We start from the raw sequence: 21766 nt of genomic DNA, 5'->3' as shown, positions 1-21766 counted from the left end.
GCAGAGATGGCAGTGCCTCGCACAACGTCTGCCTTTCACAGGCGCCTCCCAGCACCTCCCAGTGCCAGTCTGGTGCCAGCCAGTGTCAGCCACTGCTCTTTTTAAGGATAAAAATAACTTGAACACGCTGCAAGGGAAGAAATGGTCAGCGAAATACTTTAAAAAACCCCTCAGGAAATAAGACATGATGTTTCAGATGAAGAAAAGTGATGTAACAGATAAATGGAAATAAAGGAAACATTCCAAGATACCAGTTATAAAAATGGTCTCAGGTAAACTGTCTTTATCTGCTGCTTTAACTGTTCCCAGATGCATATTGTTTTAGTTAAGGGTGTGCTAACAGTTTCAGGTTTTTTTTGCTTTGTTTAGCTCCTTTTTCAGAAATTGTTTTTAAACAGTTTATCATGATCAGACACCATGTACATTTTATCAAGTATCTGACTGAAGAAATAGAAAATATTCCCTGTCTACTCATGCAGTAAAGGTAGACACTTGAAAACACTTATTCTGAAAATTCTGAAATTAAGCAAAACAGCTGCTTATGATAATCTATATTGTGTGGTATAACTTTGAATAATTTGATAATTCCATAAGGAGATTACCATATGCAGAAAGTCAACATTTCCATATCATGAAAATAAATTCATACACATACACCTGGGTGTATTACCAAGTTCTGCAAAATTGAAGAAAAATTGATCTCCCCAAATCTCACTGTGACATTTAACATTTTCATCTCAGATACAATTTGGCATCATTTGTTACAAGTCCTGGATTACTTTTGAGGGACCCTGGTTTCTGAGGAATTGGAAGAACAATGAACAGTGCAACCTGCCAGGTGGGGGAGCGGGTCCCTCGGAGTGAGGTCCTGTCATTACCTTGCTCACCTGTGATCACCCAGGCCAGCACCCACACTCACCTGTGGTCACCCACACCAGCACCTGTGCTCACCTGTGGTCACCCAGGCCAGCACCCTCGCTCACCTGTGATCACCCAGGCCAGCACCCACGCTCACCTGTGATCATCCAGGCCAGCACCCGTGCTCACCTGTGGTCACCCAGGCCAGCACTCGAGATCACCTGTGATCACACAGGCCAGCACCCGTGCTCACCTGTGGTCACCCACGCCAGCACTCGAGATCACCTGTGATCACCCAGGCCAGCACCCGCGCTCACCTATGATCACCCAGTGTCCTCATCACCTGTGATCATCCAGGCCAGTACCTGTGATCACCTGTGATCACCCAAGGCCAGCACCCGTGCTCACCTGTGGTCACTCAGGCCAGCACCCACACTCACCTGTGGTCGCCCAGGCCAGCACTCATGCTCACCTGTGGTCACCCAGGCCAGCACCTGTGCTCACCTGTGGTCACCCAGGCCAGCACCCTCGCTCACCTGTGATCACCCAGGCCAGCACCCACGCTCACCTGTGATCACCCAGACCAGCACCCGTGCTCACCTGTGATCACCCAGGCCAGCACCCTCGCTCACCTGTGATCACCCAGGCCAGCACCCACGCTCACCTGTGATCACCCAGGCCAGCACCCATGCTCACCTGTGATCACCCAGGCCAGCACCCACGCTCACCTGTGATCACCCAGGCCAGCACCCATGCTCACCTGTGATCACCCGGCCAGCACCCACGCTCACCTGTGGTCACCCATGCCAGCACCTGTGCTCATCACCTGAGATCACCCAGGCCAACACTGCTCAAGCAGGTCTGGAGCAGGTGGCAATGTCCCTTCTGGCCTGAATCTCTACATATGTCTAAATGCAGTGCATGAAATGTCATCCTTAGAAAGTGGCTGCTAGGGACAAAGCTTTTAATCCCTGTGAATGCTCTGTACATGGTGAAGCAGTGAGCTGTTGCCCTGTGTTGTGGTGTGAGGGGTGTTAGCTCATCTGAGGGCTTTCCAGGGGGACCCTGAGCAGAGGGAGGAGGGACTCAGATCCCCTGGGGGCTGATCCATCCACATCTGTCTAGACCCTGTGTTAATGTGTGTTACTCTCACGCCCAGACCTTTGGGCCAAGGATCCCGCAGGTCAACCAGCGCCATTCCTGTGGGCTCTCGGGTCCGGACCCTGCCTAGTCACCACCCTGGACATTCCCTGACCCTGACTCCTGCTACCGCCTGGCACCACTGGTGAATCCCCGGCTCTGCTGCTCCTCATGCCACCCTTGTGGCCCTGCAAGCCCCACCCTGCCAGGGTGTGAGGCCCCTCCCTGTGCAAACCCCACCCCGCCAGGGTGTGAGGCCCCTCCCCGTGCAAGCCCCACCCCACCAGGGTGTGAGGCCCCTCCCTGGACACCAGCAGACACCAACCACACCTGCTATGCTGCCCAGTTTTAAGTCGAGGTGACAGAGGTGTTTCAGGCTCTTAACCTTGATGAGCTTCCCTGACTCCTCAGGACAAGTTGCCTGCCCCTTGGCCCTGTGGATGCCACAGGGCCAGCACCTTGCTGACCTGGGGCAATGCCTAGGGAACCGACAGAGAGGGCAACTGGAGGATGCAGAGAGGGAGGCAAGATCCTGGGACTGTGGTTCTGTGTGGCCCAGAGCGAGAGGCTGTGACCCAGGAAACATCTGGAAACGCAAGTGCAAGGAGCCGGGCCGGCCCTGCCCTCATGGCTGCTCCTGCCTGTGGCTGGCAGCTCTGCAGCCTCGTTGCGGACCTGTGGCATCCCCCAGGGCCGGCCTCTCTGATCCTCAAGGACAGAGGACTTGGCGCCCACCCACTGCTGATGAGCCAAAGGCCAAAGGAAAACTGCGTGCAGACTCGCCTTTGCTCCAAGTGTCGGCCCCCCGCTCCCGACGGCTCTGCGCACAGCATCCAGCCCCCAGCCCCTGCTGTGCATGGCCTCCTGGCCACAGGCTGCTTGGAGGGGACACCCGGTAATGGCCACACTGGTCTCACCCTGCAGGGATGGCTCAGGGAGACCCCAGGACTCATGGAGCCCCTCATAGAGGCCAGCCCTCTGCTCGGGACCCTTCCTGGAGTTGGGGGCGGCCTCCCTACTGCTGTGCTATGCTCACCTCCCCCCGCAGCCTGCAGCACCCCCACTGAGGGGGTTCTTGCTCATTCACACCTTAGGAAACCCAGGGATTATGTGCTGTGTCAATAGACAAGATCAGATCTGAAAAGCTAAAATCAAGTTAAACTAAAAGAAGAGAAGAAAACATTCATTAAAGAGAGTTGTAATTTTTTTCAAGTAAATATGCTTTGAAGAAATGGAAATGTCTGTTTCCTTAACAACAGTGGTTATAATGGTTGTATTTTTGTTGTTGTTGTTGTCCTCTTCTGTGTGTGTGTGTGTGTGTGTGTGTATGTAGGTGTGTAGGTGTTCATGCGCACTCCCAAGGTTAAAGGATGCCCTTTGTAACAAGATACCTCTGGATACATTGATCAGTGGATGAACAGGCTCTTGATAATTACAATCGTGGTTTGCTTTCTAAGTAATCAGCTCACGTGTCAGAAATTAATCTGCTTATTCTTTCTCATTAGAGAAGGAACTCGGCGATGGCTGGAGGAAACAGGTGAGAGCTGGGGACAAAGCAGCCTCTGAGAGTAGCAGGCAGACAGAGGGCCCTGGCCTGGCCTCCCCAACCTCCACACAAACAGCAGAGACCACGGACAAGGCAACACTGATCACGGGATTAACTGATCAGTATTGGCAGTATCTGACTACAGCAAGCTAGCAGCATGGCTTGAGGACAGTCGCCCTGTGGAGACATTTAAATGACAGGTTTCCTAACAGGAAGCACCTGCACCATGACCACTGACCTCCGACCTCTGGGGTCACTTCTGCCAACCTCTGCAGGTTAGAGTGTTCCCACAAGGACTAGGATCACTGGGATAAACAATCACCAAATCCCACACTTTTCAATATGTTCCTTCTTCTGTAGCAAGGCCATCTTCAGTTTAAAAAATTACTCTCATGAATTTAATCTCTTTTTCTATTAGAAAAATTACAAAGAGTGAAATTGCTCGAGTGATGGCAAGTGGGTGGAAACAGGAGACCCACGTTCCCCAACAACTGCAAGGACTGAAAACAATCACACATTTGTTCCGAGGGAGCAACAGAAAACGTTACTAAAAGTGTGTGGGGCAGGAAGGTACCGCTTGAAAAATCCAGCAGCAAAGTTGAAGCAGGAGTCGGTGGCCAGCTTGTGCACGGATCTAACATTCGTGTCAGGGACATACGGCACTTCATTGATACACACAGTTAACAAAATGTGAAAACACTTAATGATCTGCACATTCAAGTTGCTGGGCCAGATTGCAAGTTAACTACAGATGATAACATGTGTGTATCTCCTAAATATCACATTTCACTTATATGAAATAAAAGTCCAGGGTCCCTTGGTGTCTAGGAGCCTAGGAGCTGTCTGCCAGTGAGGCTGATGCTCCTCCTGAACGTTTGCAGAGATGGAAATGTGCTTGTGCACGAGCCAAACAGCCAGTCCTGCGAGAGCGCGTGAGATCACCCACCACCCTTCTCCCCAGTGCAGGAGACATGAGAGATGCAGGTTCCATCCCTGGCTCAGGAAGATCCCCTAGAGAAGGGCATGGCTACCCAGTATTCTTGCATGGAGGATCCCATGGACAGAGGAGCCTGGGGGCCATAGTCCATGGGGTCACAAAGAGTCCAACAGGACTGAGCAACTGAACTGAACGTAACAGCCTTTGTGGAAACGAGGGAAGGCAGACCCACCTGTCAAGGATCCTGGAGGACATGGCCCCCCTCCCCCAAAGGAATAAGAACAGACAAGGCCACGGCCACCTCCTGAACTGGCGGGAGGAGGACAGCTGGCCTAGAGAGGCGAACTGGCCCTGTCCCGCTAGTAACTCGGCCTTGAGGAGAAGGGTCTCCAGCTAACCTGTGAATCGGAGGTGACAGCACTCCAGCTGCACGCCAGCACCCGAGGCCATGTTCGGAGTTCTGGTCGGGTTGAGGTGGAGATTGGACATGGTCCCTTTTCCTGATGGAAACTAAATGTGGGTGCTTTCAAGGTGGGGACCCTAGACCCACCAGGCTCACCAGTCACAAGAGTGGTGTGGAGGAGGGGAAGGGGCCACGAGGGGGCCACGGGGCTTCTGAGGCCCCGGACCTCGGCTGGACATGGGGCCGTCCGTCCGCCAGGCCCTCACAGCTGCTATTTGTGTCGGCGCGGCCTGTGTCCCTTTTTGTTCTGGAAATGGTCCCGTTGTCCTTTTGTGAGTCTGATGGCCTCAAGTGACTCTGAGCAGCACAAGCTATTCCACAAGCCAGGGCCAGCGGGGGAGCGCCCAGGCAGCCGACCGCGGGCCTCTGCCCGTCTGACCACCAGTGCGAGTCGAGGCCCGGAAAGCTCGCCGCGCGGAACGGGGGCCTCACTTCTGCCTGGACCACAGTCCTCACGGGGTCTTGGCACTGCAGGTCCCCAGCGGGCGTGCTCAGACATCCCAGCAAACAGGCAGTCACCTGCCCCCCGGCCCCTCCCACGTGCAGGACCCACGGCCCCGCCCACATCCAGGTCCCCCGGCCCCGCCACGTCCAGGCCCCGCGGCCCCTCCCACGTCTAGGCCCCTGGCTCCTCCCACATCCAGGCCCCTGGCTCCTCCCACGTCCAGGTCCCCCGGCCCCGCCCACGTCCAGGTCCCCTGGCCCCGCCCACGTCCAGGCCCACCTCCCGAGCTGCTTGCTCAGCCGCTGCCCAGGGGCAGAACGCCTCAGGAGTAAAGGGCTCAGGTGGGCGGTCACACTGGCCGCGGCATCCTTGGTGAAAAGCCGCAGTTTGCAATGGTGTCTTAGAGAGAGGAGGGGCGGGGGGCGGGGTCCCAGGTCCTACCACCCTTCCGTTATCCACCGGGTGACCGAGCTCCTCTGAGGGCCGCGGGTCGGGCTGTGGGAGGCAGACGACACACGATATGCCGACCCCCACTGGAGGGCTGCAGCCAGAGCGGGCCCACGGACCCTCAGTGCACGCGAAGGACACTGTCCCCTAAGGGACGTGTCCCCACGTCACAGCCTTTGGGTAGAAGCCGTCCACCGCCCCAGAGTCCCTGAGGACAGGGAGCCTACCCTCGGTGGGGTGTCACACAGCTCAAGTCGTGACACTGAGCTCTGAAGGCTGAGGGCTTGTTTCAGGGCTGGCATAGCCCCCCGTCCCTGCGCCGCTCTCTTCTGAGGGGGCTGGTCACCTGGGTGTGGAGGCCTGGGGAAGGGCTGCCCGGGCAAAGGCCCTGAGCTCCAGGAGCCAGGAGCAGGTTGGGGCGGGGCAGGGAGTGCCGGCCTGCAGGGCTCCAGGGGTGTGGGGAGGCTGGGGGACCTGCGAGCAGGGGTGATGAGGGCAGAGGGGAACGCTGAGGATGGAGGCTGGGTTCTTGGAGGCATCCAGGTGAGCCGTGCTGGTAGCCTGGACCATGTGCCCTGACAGGTCCCAAGCCAGCCAGTAAGTGCTTCCCAGGTGGCGCTAGTGGTAAAGAACCTGCCGTCAATGCAGGAGACACAAGAGACTCAGCTTCGATCTCTGGGTACGGAAGATCCCCTGGAGGAGGGCATGGAAATCCACTCCAGTATTCTTGCCTGGAGAATCCCATGGAGGAGGAGCCTGGTGGGTTACAGTCCATAGGGTTGCAAAGAGTCAGACACGACCGAGTGACTTAGCACCCAGCACAGTGAGTAAGTAAGGCGAGCTTAGGCAGATGCTGGAGGCTGGAGACCAGCGCTCTCGGCAGAGAACACACCAGCAACGCTGCCCACCCTGTCCCCGCAGGAAAGGGACAAAGGAGCGAGCCGGTGCTCAGACTCCTGGAGACGTTGGTGAGTTATCGCTGCTGCTTCAGTCGTGTCCGACTCTGTGCGACCCCATAGACGGCAGCCCACCAGGCTCCCCCGTCTCTGGGATTCTCCAGGCAAGAACACTGGAGTGGGTTGCCATTTCCTTCTCCAATGTATGAAAGTGAAAAGTGAAAGTGAAGTCTCTCAGTCGTGTCCGACTCTTAGCGACCCCATGGACTCAGCCCACCAGGCTCCTCCGTCCATGCCTGGAGTTATCGCTAGACGCCCCTTTCTCTTCTGCTGTTTTCCTCTGATGATCTACTTCATCTTTAGGAAAATGAGGCTCAGAGCAGAAAACCCAGAAGAGGGGGCCGACTCACAGCCACGCCCATTTAATTTAAATACTGTACATGTGATTGAATACCACATTTGTATATGGACTAGTTAAAGGTCATGGGGGCTTCAGGCAGGCCGCTTGGATGGATGAGCTGAGGGCCACCGCCTGCCTGGCTCAGCACCTGCCCTGGGGACCAGCCTGGCCTCTTATGGACTGTTTAACTCCGATGACCCCCCACGACAGCCTGGAGCTCTGCGGTGCTGGGAGCCCCTTCCACACAGGAACCGGAGCCCACAGAGGCTGAGCCTCCCACCCAGAGGTCTGCTCCACACTCCCAGCTGCTAGGTGATACAGCCTCACTCAAGAAATAAGATGATCCCAGAGGCCAGGACATCGGTCCAGCAGCTCATGGTGGAGGTGGTGGAGCACACCTGACACCTCACAGGCACAAAACAAACCTACGCTCACCCTGAGGGCGTCACCCGAGCACCTCTGGGAGCTGTGGGCCTCAGCTCAGTTCAGTTCAGTCACTCAGTCACTCTGACTTGTTGCGACCCCAAGGACCGCAGCACGCCAGGCCTCCCTGTCCATCACCAACTCCCAGAGTTTACTCAAACTCATGTCCATCGCATCAGTGATGCCACACAACCATCTTATCCTCTGTTGTCCCCTTCTCCTCCCGCCTTCAATCTTTCCCAGCATCAAGGTCTTTTCCAATGGGGGGCTTCAGCAAGAAATAAATACAACTGAGAATGGGGAGAGTGCCCCCAGAGGACTGTCTGGGAACTACAAGGAGAAACTAGTACTTTAAAGACCAGGCTTCACAGGTGGCTCAGTGGTAGAGAATCCACCTGGCAATGCAGGAGACCCTGATTTGATCCCTGGGTTAGGAAGATTCCTTGAAGGAGGGCATGGCAACCCACTCCAGTATTCTTGCCTGGAGAATCCCATGGCCAGAGGAGCCTGGCAGGCAACAGTCCGTGGGGTTGCAAAGAGTTGAACACAACTGAGTACTTTAAAGACACAAGGTATCATCTTATTCAGTCAAATACACAGAAAAGTGAAACCCTATGATGTTTCACTGCTCTAACAAATCTGTCAAATGAGCGCTGCCTCTTTCCCTAAGGACCATCCTGGACAAGCCCCTGTTCTCCTGGTGGGGCTCAGACCAGGGCGGGTCCCAGGGCTGCCATCCTGTGTCTCCCTCCACCTCTGTCTTCCCTGTCCTGGCAGTCAAGACTCTCATGGACACAGTGAGCGGATGGACAGGATGATTTCTAACATCCCTTCAAGTTCTCCACTTGTGACTTTTACTCCATGGTTTTTATCCACCCAGGAGCTGCACTCATAGGATACTGATTCTATCGCTTGTCTGCTTCAGGCAGCAGCTGGTTCATAATCAGCAGCTCATTAAGGCTGCCCTCAAATATTCCGGGGAAGAGGTTGTGCAGTGATCGTTTCTGAAGGACTTGGATTCTATCTGGGATGCCCTGAGCTGCGTCTGCCAGGCAGGACAGAGTGGCTCCCTCATCTTCGGCTGTTACTGAACTGAGATAGAATTTTAGATCAGTAATGACTGCTGCTTATGGATTTTGTAACTCAATCTGATCATCATAGCATATTAAATATCACTTAAATAGCATCTCAAAAAGATTTCCTTGTGGAAGGTTCTTGGAAATTAAAAAAAAAAAAGCAACTTTTTTTTTCTTTTTAATGCTACATGAAGATTCTCAGGGCAATATCTGTCTGTGGCAGAGTACCTTCCAAACTTGGCCGGGCGTTATCTCAGGCCACACAGAGCTCACAGGTCCTCCCCATCCAGTTGGGAGTCTGTTTCCACTTGCCGTGGGCTCTGGCACCAAGGGCACCTCGAGCCTCAAGGAAACTCATTATCCAGTTGATCACTATTTGCATATGAAACAAATCACCAACACGCCGTAAAAATACCTTGAGGTCACTGACTGCCACGTGATCGCCTGTGATAACAATTTAAACAGGAAAACACCCGCGCAGTGTGCTAACTACAGCTCTGCTTCCTTCGAGGAGCACACGCAGACGTCTGTCTGAAAACAGCAGCTGTCACTGCGGCAGACGGGGGTGGGGCGCCTGCAAGCCCCCAGGTGTCCGCTCGATAGTCACTCACGGTGGTTCTGTTGTCACCTCCACGTGCTGGCGAGGAGGCCGACACACAGACAGATGAGGACGGACATTGCCCCAGACCACACGCTAAAAGGTGGGGAGGGGGAGTCGATGCCACCTGCCCTGTTCATGGAAAAGCTGATAAGGTCTCACTTCCATCAGGCAGCTGGGAAGCTCCAGGTTAAATGTCAAATTCAACTGCAGCAACTGCTGCACAGTCAGCAAATGTACATGGGGTCTTACTTCATCTGCACCTGGTTTTTTTTTTAATGTTTCATTTCTTTGTGTGTTTTCTCAGAGTAAATTAACTCTGGCCTTGTAAAATAAAAACACATATATATGCATATATATATATATACACACATATGTATGTATATATTCTTCTACCCACTTAAAATAGTGATAAAGAACCCGCCTGCCAGTGCAGGAGACGTGAGAGATGTGGGTTCAATCCCTGGGTCAGGAAGATCCCCTGGAGGAGGACAATCCACTTCAGTATTCTTGCCTGGAGAATCCCATGGACAGAGGAGGCTGGTGGGCTATAGTTCATGGGGTCACAGAGAGCTGGACACAACTGAAGCAACTTAGTATGCATGCATGCCACTTAAAAAATATATTTATTAGTAATACATACTTTATATGCTTTATAACTTTATACTTATATGTGCTGTGCTGTGCTTAGTCGCTTAGTCATGACCGACTCTTTGTGACCCCATGGACTGTAGCCCGCCAGGTTCCTCTGTCCATGGGATTCTCCAGGCAAGAGTACTGGAGTGGGTTGTCATGTCCCCCTCCAGAAGATCTTCCTGACCCAGGGAACAAACCTCTGTCTCCTGCATTGCAGGTGATTCTTTGCCAGCTGAGCTACCAGGGAAGTCCCTATACTTATATACATATACTCAAATGTTTCTAATGTGAGTACTTTCCCCCTGGACATTGAACCTGGACAATTCTACGTCCATTATCTGACCTAACGTGGTGCGGCCACGTTCTCAGGATCCCGTGACCCTGTGAGCTGCACTAGCGTCCATCCAGGGTGACAGGACTCCGTCTGCTCTGACTTCGGAGATGAGCGGCATGTCTGGAAGGGACCACGGTAGCTCTGGAAAGAGCAGGGCTGCCCTCTCTTGGAGACTTCTGTCCTCTGGGCATTGTCAGGGAGACCTGAGTCTTCTGCCCGCATTGGCTGAACCACCTGCCCTGCTTTAGTCCCCTGACTAGTGAGCTCTGGGGGAGGGGTTGGGGTGAGTGTCTACCTTCCTTCCTGCCTGGATTTCCAACCACAAGGCTAGTTTGTGCCGAGTGTGTGGGTGTGAGGTTCAAAAAAAGCCCAGTAACTGTCCCACCACAGAACACCCTGGTTCCCCAAAACCCAGGCAGCTCATGGTTCTCATAGGGTGTGACTGAGTCCTAAACTGTTTCTTCCTCTTTGAGTGACCAGGCAAAACAGTCCCAAGTGTTTCCACCTGTGGCCCAAAGACAAATTACAGAAAGATTTCCAAGAGCGTGCCAATGAGTTACTAACTTAGATCTAAATCATTCAGTAAAAATTTCCCAGGAAATGAAAAAGTAAATATAACTGCTAAGTAAGTCTGGGGCTTCCCAGGTGGCACAGTGGTAAATGCAGGAGACCCAGGTTCGATCCCTGGGTCGGGAAGATCCCCTGGAGAGGGCGTGGCAACCCCTCCAGTATTTTTGCCTGGAGAATCCCATGGACAGAGGAGCCTGGCGGGCTACAGTCCATGGGGTTGCAGAGTCCGACATGCCTGAGCCCAATAAAGTCTGCAGGTGCTCCCCAGAGATGGAGGAAGTCCCTCTGGTTTGAGTTGTGCAACTCATGGCTTCAGGCATGTGAGCCTGGCACTCAGCACATGTGCGGGGTCAGTGCCGGTCAGAGCCTCTAAACTGTCCGTCGGGCCTCTAAGTAGGACTCTCACAGAGCTGTCTTGACCTCCGCTGGGACCCTGAGGACAGGCATTCCGCAGACTTGGGTTAGGAAAAAGCTGATGGCCTCCCCGCACCTCTCACCCATCCCTGAGTTCTCTGACACGTGGACAAAATGATGTCCAGGAGCCTGAGGAGCATGGTTAAGTGGCTGCTGGTGACTCGTGGCTCATGGACCATCATGGGAGCAGAGTTTCTTCTTGTGTTTAGGGAGTTTCTGTCTGGTCAGGGAAAGACCCAGTTGCTGATTTCGTTGGAGTGACATTTGTATACACTTCAGAATTTGACAAGAATTCATATATACATCCCTCAAGAGTAGATAGTCAAGACTGATAGCCAAGATTATTTCAGCCTCTTTCCCCGTCTTCACTTTAGACTGGGTGTCTTTGGCCCCCAGGAAGGCATTAGGCTCGGGAGATTATATGAAGTTCAAAAGCAGACATCTGACAGCCCCACAGGGCCCACATCTGCGTGACTCAGGAGAGCAGAGCACCAGGCAGGGGGGCCTGGGAGGGGCCCCGTCCCGGGCCACCCCATCTGCGGCCACACTTCCCCCCTGCTGTGACTCAGCGGTGACAGCAGCTCTTGCCCTGAGGCTGACAAGCAGGGCACTGCTCCCCAGTCACCCCGATGGGCTGAAAGCCTGGCTGTGAACAGAACCTCAGACCAGCAGGTATTTGAGCTGGTCTTACTGTTCAAGGCACCGGGAGCGCACAGTCGACAAGACAGGCAGAAGCTGGCTGATGGCACGACTCTTCCCAGTAAAAAGCAAATCTAGCTTTGGACTGGGATGTTTGCACTTTCATTGGTTTTCACATTCAACTCTAGATAATAAAAAACTCTCCAAATTGCAGATGGATCTGAGAAGGTTAAAGAGGGCTTCCTTTCAAAGTACTTCAGGAATTATACCACATTTGTAACTTAAGGAAAAGGCTCATAATAGATTTTTTTCATGTCATACAGATATTATACACATGTATATATCAATAAAACTGTGTGTGGGCATGCTGATAGCAAAAGAGAAGGCTGATGTTGTTAGGAATAATCCTAAAAGCAATTAACCTGCAGAATAATGATAAAGATGATGCTTACTTTAAAAATAAGTGAGCTTAGCCAAAACAACTCTAAAAGCCTGCTCTTCTTTGTATGTAGAACCTAAAATTGGACATTTTTGTTTTGTCACCTTCTTTTATGTGTTTATACACATATGCAGTTGGAATAGAAGACTAAAGACACCTTTTAATCTAGAGGATTACAGGCAGCTTTAGTGTTTAAGTCACTGACACTCAGAGGCTCTGTACAGACTCACAGACTGTGCCCCCGCTCTAGACCCTAAGGCACGCAGGCTGCTCTCCAGGCAGGCTGCCCTCTCTCCCCTTTCCTCTGCCTCCATGGAGTGTAAACCCCACCACCAAGAGGCGCCGGGCTGTTCAGGCCCCAAGAAAACCTGCAAGGAAATCAGCACACAGCAATGGCTCCTATCCCGCCTGCCTATCTTGACTCCACTACACTAATCCTCAGGGCTTCATCTCTGGGCCTTTGGGTTGATTTTTATGGAGGCTTAAGATACTGAGAAAGTGGGCAGTGGTAGTCTGTCTAGTTCCATCCTTCTTGTGTACCGCTCAACAAGGATGAGATTATAGAAAAGGAAAGGATTTTTTAAAAACAGTATTTAGAAAGATGGTAACAATAACCCTGTGTACGAGACAGCAAAAGAGACACTGATGTATAGAACAGTCTTTTGGACTCTGTGGAAGAGGGAGAGGGTGGGATGATTTGGGAGAATGGCATTGAAATATGTATAATATCATATATGAAACGAGTCGCCAGTCCAGGTTCGATGCACGACACTGGATGCTTGGGGCTGGTGCACTGGGACGACCCAGAGGGATGGTATGGGGAGGGAGGAGGGAGAAGGGTTCAGGACGGGGAACATGTGTATACCTGTGGCAGATTCATGTTGATATATGGCAAAACCAATACAATATTGTAAAGTTAAAAAATAAAATAAAATACATTAAAAAAATAAAAACAGCAGATAAATTGGGAACAAAATTAAAAAAAAACAAAAACAAAAAATTGGGGTGGATTTTCCTGCCTGATAAGTGAAGTGTGAAGAGACTCTTTTTTGGAAATAAGCAGAGACCCAGCCAGACCCTGTGGGGAGGCCTCGTTCTGTGACCGTCAGACCTGCAGGCAGGGCTGACAGAGGCTAAGGTGTGTCTTAGCAGCCAGAGAACAGCCCTCCGTTTTGATAAGCGAGCTACCAGGAGCCGGCCTCTAGGAATACAAACACGTGGAGCAAGGAGCGACACTTAGGGCAGGTCTGCTCAAGTCCCAGCTAGGCCTGTGGCCCTGGGCGAGCCACCAGGGCCACCATCAAGTGGCGGAGGGGACCCAAGAGTGAACGTACAGAAATCGGTGGGAACACGCCCGTTCACTCCTGGGGTGAGAGGCAACCTCCGTCTCTAGGGCGACGAGTAAGTAAACTTTTACAGAAAACATATTTCCCAACACCTCCTGAGTCACTGTCGGTAGTTAAATAAACACCAGCGTGTCCAGGCCCTGGGACCACTGCCCTTCCTCATTAGATATTTCTTATGTGCACTGTTACCACTTCTAATGTCCACACCCAACTGATCAAATAAATGATCGGAGAAACACCGTGTAGCAAGGGGAACCCTGGGAGATTTCTGGTGTCTGTGGGCACAAAACAGCACGAGAAACCCAACCAAGAGCACAAGCAAGATGGAGACGGGTACTGCAGGTGGCCAGGGCAGTCTCATATGGGGGCGGAGGATGCAAGGGTGTTCTCAGGAGGCGGGTGGAGGGAACTTAGCCTCTAGGTTTCTGCACAGCCTGCTCTTCTAACAATGAGAACGGACTCACAGTTCACTCATGTAATTAAAAAGTTACACCTTCTCCCAATGAGAATGTGTTTTCCCAGGATCACCATAGGAAATCACATCTTCTCATTTTCACGTTACGTACCAAACACATCACTGTCTTCTGAGATCTCCCGGGAAAGGTCACGAGTGTTTCTCTTCTTTTCATGTTCTCCTCTGTTAGTTTCACTGTCCTGGGGGGTGGAAAAAAAAAACACAACATAAACTCTTAAAATAGTCTAATATGTTTTCCTCCTGACACATTTTGGAGCTGATTAACAAATTCTCACATCCATCCTCAAGGTCTGAGGTGGAATTTCAGTTCAGGGTGTGGATTTCTGTACAGGATGTGGAATTCTGCTTTGTTTTCTCTGCCTGAGCAAGCAAGCATCCGGAGGATGTATTTCCATACAGAAGACACTGAAATGATTACATTAAACATGCTAGACATCATCCCATGTATCTCAGGAATGTGGCTACTTGGTCCCTGTTTTGGACTGTGAGCTGAAAGCATGGGATGGAATTGATACCAAAACTGATTCCCTTGGGTTCTAACTTTCTCCCAGTGGTAGCCCTGGGAGAGAACAGGACGTGGAGCTACTGACTGGTTCAAAACTGGGAAAGGAGTACATCAAGGTTTAACTTACATGCAGAGCACATCATGAGAAAGGCTGGGCTGGATGAGTCACAAGCTGGAATCAAGATTGCTGGGAGAGATATCGAGAACCTTAAATATGCACATGATACCACTCTAACGGAAGAAAGTGAAGAGGAACTAAAGCACCTCTTGATGAAAGTGAAAGAGGAGAGTGAATAGGCTGGCTTAAAACTCAACATTCAGAAAACGAGGATCATGGCATCTGGTCCCATCACTTCATGGCAAATATATGGGGAAACAATGGAAACAGTGACAGACTTTATTTTTGGGGGCTCCAAAATCACTGCAGATGATGACTGCAGCCATGAAATTAAAAGACGCTTACTCCTTGGAAGAACAGTTATGACCAACCTAGGCAGCATATTAAAAAGCAGAGACATTACTTTGCCAACAAAGGTCTGTCTAGTCAAAGCTGTGATTTTTCCAATAGACATGTATGGATGTGAGAGTTGGACTATAAAGAAAGCTGAGTGCCAAAGAATTGATGCTTTTGAACTGTGATGTTGGAGAAGACTCTTGAGATTTCCTTGGACTGCAAGGAGATCCAACCAGTCTGTCCTAAAGGAGATCAGTCCTGAATATTCATTGGAAGGACTGATGCTGAAGCTAAAGCTCCAATACTTTGGCCAACTGATGTGAAGAACTGACTCATTAGAAAAGACCCTGATGCTGGGAAAGATTGAAGGCAGGAGGAGAAGGGAACAACATAGGATGAGATGGTTGGATGGCATCACTGACTCAATGGACATGGGTTTGGGTAAACTCCGGGAGTTGGTGATGGACAGGGAGACCTAGCGTGCTGAAGTCCATGGGGTTGCAAAGAGTTAGACATGACTGAACGACTGGATAACAGCAGCAGCCCTGGGGGAGAGCCCCTTCTAGGGTGCATGACTGATACTAATGTCCTCGACCCACCTGGACCTCTGAGGGGAGGGGCTGGACTGGCTGGGTCTCCATCCTGTCTCCTCTGGGAACCTGCACCCTCAGAGTTGGAGTTTCTTCCCTCCCTTCCCCCACTCCCTCTGCTCTTTTATGGAGACCATTGTGCTCTTTTTTGGATGTGGGGGGATCCCTTGTCTTTTTTCTTGTTTATGTCAATTTTTTTTTCCAGGGTGCTTTTTGAATTTAAAAATTTAAGTGCACAAAATAGATGTGGTTCAGTTCCTATTTTAAATCAATGTTATGGTATTTAATTATTTTCCTATGAAATGCCTGTGCTTGACATCAAATTCAAAAGGCACTGAAAAGGTCACGGGGAGATGGGTAGGCTCCCTGGGCACCACCCAGCTGCCACCCTGCCTGCGGGTGAGCTTCTAGCCTCTGTCTTCCTCAAAACAGCCTGGGCTCATTGCAGCCATTGCCCAAGTTCACTCCCTTCCTCCTCCTTTTTGTGTTTATGTAAATGCTGCCACACTCTGGATATGGCTCTGCTTCTTGCTCTGTCACTGAACCGGGAGTCCTGGAGAGGGCGTCCCTGAGGACACGCTGTCCTGGTCAGCGGGGACCCAGCCCCGCATCACAGCGTCACTCTCCCCAGGTGACCAGGCTCCTGCCCGTGACCCTGTGACCTGTTATGACTGACGCTGCCTTAATCCTTGCTTGCTTGCTCAACGTTGCACAAGACACATTTCTGGAGGCTGAATGAGTCAAACTGTAATCTTTTAAAGACAGTGCCTAACTTGGCTTCTGGCCAGACCATGGGCAGCCGGCCTCGCTGAGCTCCCCTCCCTGCTGCTTCACTCTCTGGGCTCCATGCACACTTCACATTGCTATCTTTCAGATCATCCCTTCCGCCTGACCTGGGGGTTCAGGCCCTCACGGAGCTCCACCCAACGTCAGTGGCTTCCCTGCCTCCAGTCCCATTCTTGTGTCCCCCCTCCCCCCATCCTGTAGAGCTGAGCTGGTCTCTACTGTAGACCAATATGCCCCATCCCTGTCTCCCCACCAACACTGTAAACTGTTTGAGGATGGGGCCTTGCCTGATAAATCTTTCTAGCCCCAAACCCAGCACAGTGCCTGGTCCCCCACAAGTGCTGGAGAGAAAACTTCAATTTTATGCTTTTTAAGAGTAGCTTGAGGGCAGGAGGACAAGGGGACAACGACAGAGGATGAGATGGTTGGATGACATCACTGACTCGATGGACATGAGTTTGAGCAAGCTCTGGGAGTTGGTGATGGACAGGGAAGCCTAGCGTGCAGCAATCCATGGGGTCACAAAGAGTTGGACACGACTGAGTGACTGAACTGAACTGAAGACTAGCTTTAAATGGCTAAGTTCTGTTTTAGCAGAGGGAGCCAAAGGTAACGTAGTATGCATTTTTTCATATCTACCTATTTATTTTTAGAAGAGAGTAAAACCTGGAACAGAAAGAATTTTGTGATAGATTCTTTCATCAGCTATAAATTCTTGTTACCTGTGCTGGTTTCACGTGTCCCTTCTATGCTGGTACCAATACCAGGTGTGTGCTGTGCTAAGTCATCTCAGTCATGGCCACCCCTTTGTGACCCTATGGACGGTAGCCCGCCAGGCTCCTCTGTCCATGGGATCCTCTGGGCAAGAATACTGGGGTGGGTTGCCATTTCTCCTCCAGGATATCTTCCCCACCCAGGGTTGGAACTCGAATCTCTCCTGCATTGGCTGGTGGGTTCTTTACCACTAGCGCCATCTGGGAAACCCAGCAATATCATATCCTTCACTAACTACAAAATAATAAGCTTTATTGGAGAAGTGGTTAATTCAATACAATTTAGCTGTTACTATAAATCGTTGTGGATATTTTTCCCCACGTTTTAAAATCAGGATGCTCCTGCAAAATCAATGATGTCTTCTAACTAGAATGGACAGTGTTTTCCTTCTCGGTAAAACTCAGTAAAACAGTGCTGAGGGTCAGGGAGGATGGTTCAGAGGAAAAGCTTGATATTTCAGGCAAATTACTGTGCTTTCAGTGAATAGAGGCTTATGATATGGTCACACAGCTTCCTCACATCCATGGGTGAGGCTGGAGTGGCATCGTGCTGAAGAGATGCTTCGTGTCTCACACCATGCCTCACGAAGCCTCTGGGCTGTGGTAACAGGGCGCCCTTCCATCAGAGCGCCCACAGGTGCAGCCCCCGGTGCCGGCGGTGATACAGGCAGGACCAGGGAGGCACCTCCCCCTCCGCCCCCACCTTCTCCCTTCTCCTACCAACCCTCTACTTGAGTAAACATCTCTCCCCCACACCATGGAGCACGAGGGTGTGTGGAAAGTACATGCTGCCCTGGGAAATTTACTGACTAATTTCTGTCCAAAGAAAAGAACTTGTTTCTGAGACCTGATACTGCTGCTATTCGTGAGTATAAAAAACATCCCTATAAAGAACACATTTTCAATAAGTGAAATGTCCATGCATGACACAAAGAAAATAAAGGCGATGTGCCTCAAATGGGATGAAATTTTCATGATAAAGAAGAGCTTCCTGTAAGTTATAAAATGTGATAAAGGGCTCAACCTATAAGAGGGTCAGGCCCAGGACACGGAGACCCCAAGTGTCCTTGTCCCAGTGCGTCCTGATTCCTAAATTGTGTCCATGACTGTAAATCTCTGAGTGTGTGTCAAGCTGTTAGGACTCCTTGTAATATTTGTGGCGGTTTTCCCTTCCATCAGTCTAACAGTGTAAGAATGCACTTACTTTCCCCTGTGAATTTTAGGGGAAAATACAAGCAAAACTCCCATAATCATCAAGGAGATTCATTATTCAGCAGTCTTGGCACAATGTTCGTCGTAACGGAAGCAGTTTGCTGTGCCTGCCAACATCGTGTCCAATTCCCTGGCAGCAGACCCCATCCTTTCAGTGCATCGCTGTCATTTTTAGAGATTTTCTTCTACTTGGTACAGCTACTGACACACACATGCAATTATGGAGGAAAAGCTGCCTTTTGTCAGTCCAGCCTTTTTATAAGACTGATAGTCTCAGGGTGGCAATTTTAGGAGGAATGACCCAGAGGATAAGTTGCTGATCATTATAGAAACTTCTGACAAATAACAAGAAAGCTCTGGGGGAGGGGTAAAAAAACCCCACTACAGGCACATTTTTTAAAAGTTAAAAAGTTTACAAAAGTTCTGATTCAAACTAGAAAACACATATCAGGAGAGGAAAGGTGTTGAGACATTTAAAAAGTGACATTCTAAACTGCAAAACCAGGTAAATGTTAGACTTGGAGACATGGTCCAGTATAGATTGCTTAAAAAAAAAAAAAAGAAGTGAGAACTGGTTTTGAGAAGTGTGAAGTACCTTAAAAAAAGACATTTCCTGAACTGCCATGACACTTGAGTGGGCATCATGGGTTTAGATTCAGGGGAAGTCTTATCTGGTTTTATTTCCTCAATTCTCTTCTCATTCACTCATCAATTCCCATGAGGATCTCGTCGCAGGAGCTGAGAATGTGAGGAATGTGAAGTCATGGGCCTCCGTGGGGAGCTCCCATGTTGTAGACAAAACTCAAAAAGAAAACCAGAGAACCATCCAGCCAGTCCCTATCAGATCAGCCCCATTTAAACTGGTCCTGGGTGGGGTGAGCCAGCTTGCTGAGTGAGCATCACGCTTACTTTTTCTGAGATACCCTAGGAAAAACGTATGGCGTGATCCACCACACTCAGTTCCTCGGATGTTGAGCAAGGTAAGTTTCACTGGTCACTCCCCCGCCCCCATGATGCTGCCTCCGTATCTTAGGCTTGACTGATGTCACCATCTTAAACAGAAAGAAGAAAGCCGGCAGAGATTTCATTACAGGTTCAGCAGCAGCACATTCACCACACTCCACGTCCACGTTTCAGCCTCTCAGGCTTGCCTGACAGAACACAGCCTGGTTGGACCCACAGAGCTCTGGGTACCAGTCACCATCCAGCATTATAACCCTCATCAGAGAAATATCAGGGTGCCACACACATCTTTGACCTTAGTCATCATGGAAGGGGTGTTGTTTTTATTGTTTGGTCACTAAGTCGTGTCTGACTCCTTCTGACCTCATAGACTGCAGCACGCCCGGCTCCTCTGTCCTCCACTATCTCCCAGAGCTTGCTCAAATTCATGACCATTGAGTCAGTGATGCCATCCAACCATCTCGCCCTCCACCACCCCCTTCTCCTATTACCTTGTCTTTCCCAGCATCAGGGTCTTTTCCAATGAGTCGGGTCTTGATTGTACCAAATCATGATTTGCACAAAAGCTAAGAACCGGGTCTCTGAGGACCATTTCTTGTACCTGAATCCAGCCCCCTCACCCCCAAGATGGGTAACTTTGGAAAACAATTGAAGTTCTCTCTACTTCATTTGCTCAAGTGTGGAAGGAACATCATAATGCAGAGGTTTCTAGCTGTGTGATTAGGAAATTCCTGTGAACTGAGGACTTTTTAAAATATTCTTGTTCCATCAGAGGAAAGGTAGAGAAGACTTCCTATAACATTGGGGTGATAATTCCCAGAGACAGAAAGAGTGATGGCAACAAGGGAGCATCTTTGCACACTGTCTTCCGCTGGGGTCACTGATCTCACACGCGCTTTCTGACATGAGCCTTCTTCCCACTCTTTCTCCCTGGATATCGAGCCAGGGCCTCAAGCAGAGGGTGGACGCAGCTCCAGGGTCAAAGAAGGCAGAGCGTCCCTGGTGGGAATCCTGAGGGGCTGACTCACATCCCCGGAGCTGGAATGTCACCCCTCTCCAGGGTGGTCACCCTCTGACACCCCTGAGCTGCCCGTGACTCCCAGGAGTCAGTGTGGGCTTGGCTACTGGGCCAGGATCACCTGGCCAGGATCACCCAAGATACCCAGGCCCAGGATCACCTTTGGGTGACCCTGGGGGTCACCCAGGACACCCCCAGCCTAGGATCCTCCCAGGAAGGTGCTCTGCTGGTAGAGAGAGGAGCCTGTGGAGCTGCGACCTGCGGAGAGGGTTGGGCGGGCACCTGGGGCGGAGGCCAGGGCGCTAGCCAGGCAGGCCCAGGCTCCAGAAACACTGTGTTTTCAAGGAAAATTGAAGACTCTCTAAGGGAAACTCTCTCTCTCTCTGTTTCAAGAAGCAAATCATTCCTTTCACACTCAGAATAAATTGAGGCCCTGTAGGGCTGGCTGTGTAAGTGTTTAGCTTCAGTTCCCATTGTCTGCTCTCAGTCACTTCGCAGAGACCTCAGCTGCCAGCAGAGAGGGCAAGGGAAGCGAGGAAACCATCCGGCCGACGACCAGTCAGCCAGGGTGGTGTGGGCGCTTCAGGGACCGAGTGTGGTGGGGTGGGGGATCGCATCTACAGGTGTTTTCTGTGGGTGAGAAAGTCTGTGTGTTCCTTCTGGCTTCCCTGGGGGCTCAGTCAGTAAAGGATCCACCTGCAATGCAGGAGACTGGGGTTTGATCCCTGGGTTGGGAAGATCCCTTGCAGAAGGAAATGGCCACCCACTCCAGCGTTCTTGCCTGGAGAATCCCATGAACAGAGGAGCCTGGCGGGCTACAGTCCATGAGGTGCAAAGAGTTAGACTTGGCGACTAAACCACCACCATATATATGTTCCTGTTACTTAAGTCTGGTGATAAACGTTGTTTGAAACCATTAAAGTACTAAAGTACAAGCACCAGAAAAAATAATGTGTGTGTTTGTATACATGTGTGTGTCTGAGTGTGTGTGTGCCTGTGAGTATGGATGTGTAAGTGTATATTGTTTGTAAACTATTAAGACGTATATAAAATACTTCTGATTACTCTGCACTTATTACTCAGCATTTTTGGTTTATTTCTTAAAATAAACAAGGATCATAGTCTTATTCTTGCTCTTGGCTGGATTTGGACAAGTAACAGAAGATACCAGCAAAACACTGAAAGCTTACGGGATCAAAGTAAAGAATGGGAAGAAAAATGAAAACTGCTTACTTGGGTAATAAAATGGTGCAGCTGCTGTGGGAGAGTCGGCTGGCCCCTCAGAAGCAGAGTTACTTATTTGACTCAGCACGTGCGTCCTCTGTATACACCCAGGACAAATGAAAACATATATCCAGGCAAACACACACACACACACGTTCA

General features: G+C 50.8%; 1 protein-coding gene across 2 annotated transcripts in view; it reads right to left on the bottom strand.

Moving 5' to 3' along the window:
• Positions 1-21766, bottom strand: part of MBP (myelin basic protein) — a 106012-nt gene that overhangs the window by 46421 nt on the left and 37825 nt on the right. For both annotated transcript variants that reach the window (XM_086372545.1, XM_086372547.1), the window contains exon 3: positions 14174-14261. In XM_086372545.1, coding sequence (XP_086228671.1) covers positions 14174-14261 — 88 coding nt within the window. The remainder of the gene's footprint in view (positions 1-14173; positions 14262-21766) is intronic.

Source organism: Bos grunniens, chromosome 24 (assembly GCF_055505025.1).
Source record: "Bos grunniens cultivar Pamir isolate PY7600 chromosome 24, Bosgru_T2T1.0, whole genome shotgun sequence".
NCBI classification, from domain to species: Eukaryota; Metazoa; Chordata; class Mammalia; order Artiodactyla; family Bovidae; genus Bos; species Bos grunniens.
This window is presented reverse-complemented; position numbering and strand designations above follow the sequence as displayed.